The sequence below is a fragment of the Oncorhynchus keta genome, chromosome 15 (genome assembly GCF_023373465.1).
Source record: "Oncorhynchus keta strain PuntledgeMale-10-30-2019 chromosome 15, Oket_V2, whole genome shotgun sequence".
Lineage (NCBI taxonomy): Eukaryota > Metazoa > Chordata > Actinopteri > Salmoniformes > Salmonidae > Oncorhynchus > Oncorhynchus keta.
Window position 1 is genome coordinate 685,479 of NC_068435.1, and position 7,482 is coordinate 692,960.

General features: G+C 47.0%; 1 protein-coding gene across 1 annotated transcript in view; it reads left to right on the forward strand.

Annotated features, from left to right (window-relative positions):
- The window catches only part of LOC118378456 (oxygen-regulated protein 1-like), a 31,623-nt gene extending 25,239 nt beyond the window's left edge, over positions 1-6,384 (forward strand). Inside the window, exons 9-10 of the mRNA XM_052464298.1 lie at positions 1-186; positions 3,519-6,384. The exon at positions 1-186 is cut by the window's left edge and continues 437 nt beyond it. Of these exons, the coding sequence (XP_052320258.1) occupies positions 1-186; positions 3,519-5,586 (2,254 nt within the window). The 3' untranslated portion in view covers positions 5,587-6,384. The remainder of the gene's footprint in view (positions 187-3,518) is intronic.
- The last annotated feature ends 1,098 nt before the right edge of the window (positions 6,385-7,482 follow it).

Genomic DNA, 7,482 nt, shown 5'->3' on the forward strand with positions numbered 1-7,482 from the left:
GGTGTCGTCGTTGGTGGAGGGAGAGAGAACAGTGCAATACGCCATGAGGTCTCCAATGTTAGGGGGCAGCGTCAGTGATATGTCTTATGCTGTTGACACTGAGGTAGACAAAGTAGAGTGTGATGAGATTGAGGAACTAGAGGTGTTTGAGGAAGATGTGAAGAAGATACCTGATAACTGGCCTGGGTCTGAAGCTTCTCAACCCAGACCTTCAGCTGAAGAGGAGGAGGAGGGGAAGCAGGAGGGAGAGGAAGCTGAGGAGGAGGAACAGGAGGAGGAGGTGCAGGAGGAGGAGGGGGAGGGTTTGGATGCTAGAGAGAGAAGAGACTTCCCACAAACAGAAGCAACAGCCATTCACTCTGAGGAGGTCGGCACTGCTGCAGATCAGACACAATATGTTAATAAAGCCATAGAATCAGGAATCAGGGAATCAAAGTTGATGTCAGTGAAGTCAGAACCAACACTACAGTCGGGTGTTGATATACTTTCAGATCCTGGCAGGAGGGAGTCAACAGAAACCAAGTCAATTCAGTCACTGAAGTCATTGCTATCAGTACAGTCACTGAGGTCAGTAAAGTCATTACAGTCACTGAAGTCATTAGAGATGGATGATGGTTTACTAATTGAGCCTGAAGCAGAAAGAGTGTCAGTGAAGTCCAAGTCAGTACAGTCATTGAAATCCGCAAAGTCAGTACAGTCATTGAAGTCAGTACAGTCATTGAAATCAGTACAGTCATTGAAGTCAGTACAGTCATTGAAATCAGCAAAGTCAGTACAGTCATTGCAGTCACTGAAGTCAGTAAAGTCATTACAGTCACTGAAGTCATTAGAGATGGATGATGGTTTACTAATTGAGCCTGAAGCAGAAAGAGTGTCAGTGAAGTCCAAGTCAGTACAGTCATTGAAGTCAGTACAGTCAGCTCAGTCATTGAAGTCAGTACAGTCATTGAAATCAGTACAGTCATTGAAGTCAGTACAGTCATTGAAATCAGCAAAGTCAGTACAGTCATTGAAATCAGCAAAGTCAGTACAGTCATTGAAATCAGCAAAGTCAGTACAGTCATTGCAGTCAATTAACTCAGAAATGTCATTGAAGTCAGTGACGTCAGAGCCTGATATTGGTGGACTATCAGACCCTGACAGGATGGAGTCAAAAGAGAGAGAGTCAATGAAGTCATTGCTTTCAGTACAGTCAGCTCAGTCATTGAAGTCAGTACAGTCAGCTCAGTCATTGAAGTCAGTACAGTCAGCTCAGTCATTGAAGTCAGTACAGTCAGCTCAGTCATTGAAGTCAGTACAGTCAGCTCAGTCATTGAAATCACCAGCAGAGGTAGAGTCTGAAGTATCGGTTTCAATGAAGTCAGCAAAGTCAGTACAGTCATTGAAGTCAGTACAGTCATTGAAGTCAGTACAGTCATTGAAGTCAGTACAGTCATTGAAGTCAGTACAGTCATTGAAGTCAGTACAGTCATTGAAGTCAGTACAGTCATTGAAGTCAGTACAGTCATTGAAGTCAGTACAGTCATTGAAGTCAGTACAGTCATTGAAGTCAGTACAGTCATTGAAGTCAGTACAGTCATTGAAGTCAGTACAGTCATTGAAGTCAGTACAGTCATTGAACTCAGTACAGTCATTGAAGTCAGTACAGTCATTGAAGTCAGTACAGTCATTGAAGTCAGTACAGTCATTGAAGTCGGTAAAGTCAGCTCAGTCATTGAAGTCATTGAAGTCAGCTCAGTCATTGAAGTCAGTACAGTCATTGAAGTCAGCTCAGTCATTGAAGTCGGTAAAGACATCCCAAGATGTTAGTTCATTAATAGAATCAGGCATGAGGGAATCAAAGTCAATGTCAATGCTGTCAATGAAGTCTATTCAGTCATTGAAATCAGTAAAGTCAGAGAATTCAATTACAACAGTAAAGTCAGTACAGTCACTGAAATCACCAGCAGAGGTAGAGTCTGAAGTATCGGTTTCATTGAAGTCAGTACAGTCAGCTCAGTCATTGAAGTCAGTACAGTCATTGAAGTCAGTACAGTCAGCTCAGTCATTGAAGTCAGTACAGTCAGCTCAGTCATTGAAGTCAGTACAGTCAGCTCAGTCATTGAAGTCAGTACAGTCAGCTCAGTCATTGAAGTCAGTACAGTCAGCTCAGTCATTGAAGTCAGTACAGTCAGCTCAGTCATTGAAGTCAGTACAGTCAGCTCAGTCAGCTTCTGAAGTATCTAGTCCAGCTGGTTCTGTTCATGAGAAAGATGTGGAGGAAGGATATGATGCTGAGGTGGAGGATGAGAAAGAAGAGGTGGAGGAGGAAGATGTGGAGGTTGAGGATGAGAAAGAAGAGGTGGAGGAGGAGGAGGAGGAGGTGGAGGATGAGAAAGAAGAGATGGAGGAGGAGGAGGTGGAGGATGAGAAAGAAGAGGTGGAGGAGGAAGATGTGGAGATGGATGATGAGAAAGAAGAGGTGGAGGAGGAAGATGTGGAGGTGGATGATGAGAAAGAAGAGGTGGAGGAGGAGGAGGAGGTGGAGGATGAGAAAGAAGAGGTGGAGGAGGAAGATGTGGAGGTGGATGATGAGAAGAAGAGGTTGGGGAGGAGGAGGAGGTGGAGGATGAGAAAGAAGAGGTGGAGGAGGAGGAGGAGGAGGAGGAGGTGGAGGATGAGAAAGAAGAGGTGGAGGAGGTGGAGGATGAGAAAGAAGAGGTGGAGGAGGAGGAGGAGGTGGAGGATGAGAAAGAAGAGGTGGAGGAGGAGCTGGATGATGAGAAAGAAGAGGTGGAGGAGGAGGAGGAGGTGGAGGATGAGAAAGAAGAGGTGGAGGAGGAGGTGGATGATGAGAAAGAAGAGGTGGAGGAGGAGGTGGATGATGAGAAAGAAGAGGTGGAGGAGGAGGAGGAGGTGGAGGATGAGAAAGAAGATGTGGAGGTGGAGGATGAGAAAGAAGAGGTGGAGGAGGAGGTGGATGATGAGAAAGAAGAGGTGGAGGAGGAGGAGGAGGTGGAGGATGAGAAAGAAGATGTGGAGGTGGAGGATGAGAAAGAAGAGGTGGAGGAGGAGGAGGAGGAGGAGGAGGAGGAGGAGGATGATGAGAAAGAAGAGGTGGAGGAGGTGGAGGATGAGAAAGAAGAGGTGGAGGAGGTGGAGGAGGTAGAGGAGGTGGAGGAGGAGAAAGAAGAGGTGGAGGAGGAAGATGAGGAGGTGGAGGATGAGAAAGAAGAGGTGGAGGAGGGAGTTAAGGTGGAGGAGGAGGAGGTGGAGGAGGATGAGAAAGAAGAGGAGGAGGCGGAGGGGGAGGGGGTAGTTAAGGTGGAGGAGGATGAGAAAGAAGAGGAGGAGGCGGAGGGGGAGGGGGTAGTTAAGGTGGAGGAGGATGAGAAAGAAGAGGAGGAGGGTGAAAAGGCACAGAATGGAGAGAAGGGAGATAATGAGGAAGAGGAGGAGAAATACGAGGAGTTGGTTGAGGAGGAGGGAGATTATGAGGGGGAGGAGGAAAGGGAGGAAGGAGATGAGCAGGAGGAGACAGAGGAGAAGGAGGGTGAGGAAGTTGAGATGCAGAGGAAGGAGTTAGCAGAAAAGGAAGAGGAGGGAGAAGGTGAAGAAGATGAGGAGGAGAGAGAAGAGGTGGGGGAAGAAGTGGTGGAGAGTGAGGACAAGAGATCTGAATCAGACTTTGAAGAGGGCAGGAGTGTTGATAGTCATCCATCCTCAGATAACAAAGTCTGTTCCAGTGGCAGGATGTTAGATGAAGTCTGTTATATAGAAGAACGAGGTTTAGAAGAGGAGGGAGTGGAGAAGGAGGAGGACCAGGGCAGCTGTGAAGAGCAGAATTATGATGAGGGGGAGCAGGTGGAGGAAGAGGAGGGAGTGGAGAAGGAGGAGGACCAGGGCAGCTGTGAAGAGCAGAATTATGATGAGGGGGAGCAGGTGGAGGAAGAGGAGGAAGCAGAGGTTGGGTCTGAACTATCAATGTCAAGGAAGTCAATTAAGTCTTTAAAGTCAGATAATTCAGTAAAGTCCGAGAAATCTGTAATGTCTGAGAAATCAATGAAATCCGTAAATTCAGAAAAGTCAATGACTTCAAGGCAGTCTGTAAAGTCAGATAAGTCTGAGGTAGATTGTAAAGTCTCAGAACACGAGGAGGGTGACGTAGTGTCCAACAACTCCTCCTCTAGAGCCATATACCTCTGTGGTGTCAAAGATCAGGGTCTAGACACCTCCAACGAACTAAAGACTGACGAAGGAGAGGAAGATGAGGATGAGGAAGAAGAGGTCAGAGGTAAAGACTGCTCCCATCCTGTTGAGATATCTCAGGAGCTTCTAGACTTTGTCAACACTGCTCTGAAGTCCTCCTCCCTGATGTTCACCTACGACCCTAAGGGTAACCTGCGGATCGAACCGGAGGGGGCAACCAGGGTCGTCCATACCAAGCAGATGTTTCTATTTAACGGGTGCGTCGACAGCCAGTACGGCCTGAAGAGACTGCCCAGCCCCAACACCTCTGACCTGTCTGACTACAGACCGGAGACATCCAGCAGTGGAGGGTACAAGACCCAGGGGTCAGTGGACATGTCAACGGAGAGCGGAGACCAAGACAAGGAAGAGGCAGGGAGACACTCGCCTGGCTTTCCACGTATCAGACAGACTAGTGACAAGCAGAGTAAAGCCAGTACTACCTCTCTGGAGCTCTGGGCCTCTAAACCCTCGTCAGAAATGAAAGTAGATCAGTTAAGGAGCCCTGAGAGTCTTGAAGGGAAGAGGCCCACAGGGAGCTTTGAGTCTTGTCACTCTAAAGTCTGTGGGGAGAGCCTGTCGTCTGTCAGCGGGTCCAGCTCAGTGAAGACAGAACCAGGACCAGAGCTGGTCAGGATGATCGATCAGGGACGTTGGCTATTTAAGGAGGGGGACTCTCCTGAAGTGGGAGGAGCGTGGCAGAGCGCAGCAGACTCTAAGAGCCTCCCTGACTCTAGTGAGGGGGTTCTGATTGACCAAGGGCGCTGGCTTCTTAAGGAGAATCACCTAATCAGGAAGTCTCCCCCGGTTCCCATGGGGATGTACGGTAACCTTGACAACACGTCCGTGGATACAACCCTCAGTGAGGAGGCTCCAGCCTACAACCACCTCTCTTCCACCTCCCTCTACCATCACCACCACCTCAACCCCCTGTCTGTCCTCTCCTCCTCCGAGCTAGAGGAGCTGGCCCGACCTCCGACCCCTAAGTGCACCTATTATAACATGTCCCACAGCAGCGACTCAGACCCCTTCCTTGACAATCTCAGTCTCAACGAGAACGGGGCCAGGGAGAGATCAGAGGGCAAGGATCAGGGGTTGCAGGGCAGGTCTAAGAGGGAGACAGCTGTGGACACATCCCGGACCTGGGCGAGGAAAAACGGCAGCATGTCGTCATTCGCCTCGGTGGAGTTCAGGATGCGGGACGGCAGGGTACATCCGGAGGGGGAGCTGGGTGGGTCAGAGGCTGCTGTAGAGCCAAGCTCCAGGACTGCAGTGGGTATGTCTGGACGGAGCAGGGCTCTGCAGGTACAGAGCAGTCTAGAGTCTCTACGCTGTGGACCGTATTGTCCTATACTATAATAACTGTTTTGACAGACCTGTCCCATACCATGTACAGCACAGACCTGTCCCATACCATATACAACACAGATCTGTCCCATACGAAAAACAACAAAGACCTGTCCCATACCATATTCAACAAAGACCTGTCCCATACCATGTACAGCACAGACCTGTCCCATACCATATACAACACAGATCTGTCCCATACGAAAAACAACAAAGACCTGTCCCATACCATATTCAACAAAGACCTGTCCCATACCATGTACAGCACAGACCTGTCCCATACCATAATGACTACAATACAGATCTGTCCCATACTGTATACAACACAGAACTGTCCCATACCATAAACAGATCTGTCCCATTGTTAGAGGAAATCGTAGTTAAGATGAATAATTATGTATACATTATTGATATTCTAATACTATTATGTTATGATATGAAAAGTAAAAGTTATTAGTTAAGCTGTTACTGAAAATGTAAGCAGAACTAATTTGATTGTCTGTGCCTCTTGGGAAGGTCAAGGGGGAGAAAAAGCTTTTCAGACAAGATAAGAATGTTTGGGTTTTGTTCCATTGGTGAGAGAAAAGTATATCTTTTAGACAGGTTGTAATGTCTGGTTTATGAGGGGAGTAGAAAGCATCTCCGGACCTAAACAAAAAAACAACGGGGCTATCGTGGGAAACTGATGATGTCATTTTGAGTTTATAACCTGTGGAAATCTGTGTATGTAGTGAGTACTCTCTGGAATTAAACGCTCTTTAACCTGGCTTTTAAGACTGGTCTCAATCTACTTCATGCATAATTAATGAACTTACAACTCACTAATGAATTAGAAACGAGTGCAAAATTGATTTTGGCAATTTAAACATAAACGAATTTAGAATTCCTCTATCACTCATACCATGAACAGATCTGTCCCATACCATAATGACTACAACACAGACCTGTCCCATACCATATACAAACAGACCTGTCCCATGCCATAATGACTACAACACAGACCTGTCCCATACCATATACAACATAGACCTGTCCCATACCATATACAAACAGACCTGTCCCATATCATAATGACTACAACACAGACCTGTCCCATACCATATACAAACAGACCTGTCCCATGCCATAATGACTACAACACAGACATGTCCCATACCATATACAACACAGACCTGTCCCATACCATATACAAACAGACCTTTCCCATATCATAATGACTACAACACAGACCTGTCCCATACCATATACAAACAGACCTGTTCCATGCCATAATGACTACAACACAGACCTGTCCCATACCATATACAACACAGACCTGTCCCATACCATAATGACTACAACACAGACCTGTCCCATACCATATACAAACAGACCTGTCCCATGCCATAATGACTACAACACAGACCTGTCCCATACCATATACAACACAGACCTGTCCCATACCATGTACAACACAGACCTGTCCTATACCATGTACAACACAGACCTGTCCCATACCATGTACAACACAAACCTGTCCCATACCATGTACAACACAGACCTGTCCTATACCATAATGACTACAATACAGACCTGTCCCATACCATAATGACTACAACATATACCTGTCCCATACCACAGACCTGTCCCATACAATATACAACACAGATCTGCCCCATACCATGTACAACACAGACCTGTCCCATACCACACAGACCTGTCCTTCTGTAGCTCAGTTGGTAGAGCATGGCGCTTGCAACGCCAGGGTAGTGGGTTAGATTCCCGGGACCACCCATACGTAGAATGTATGCACACATGACTGTAAGTCGCTTTGGATAAAAGCGTCTGCTAAATGGCATATATTATTATTATTATTATAATGACTACAACACAGACCTGTCCCATACCACAGACCTGTCCCATACCATA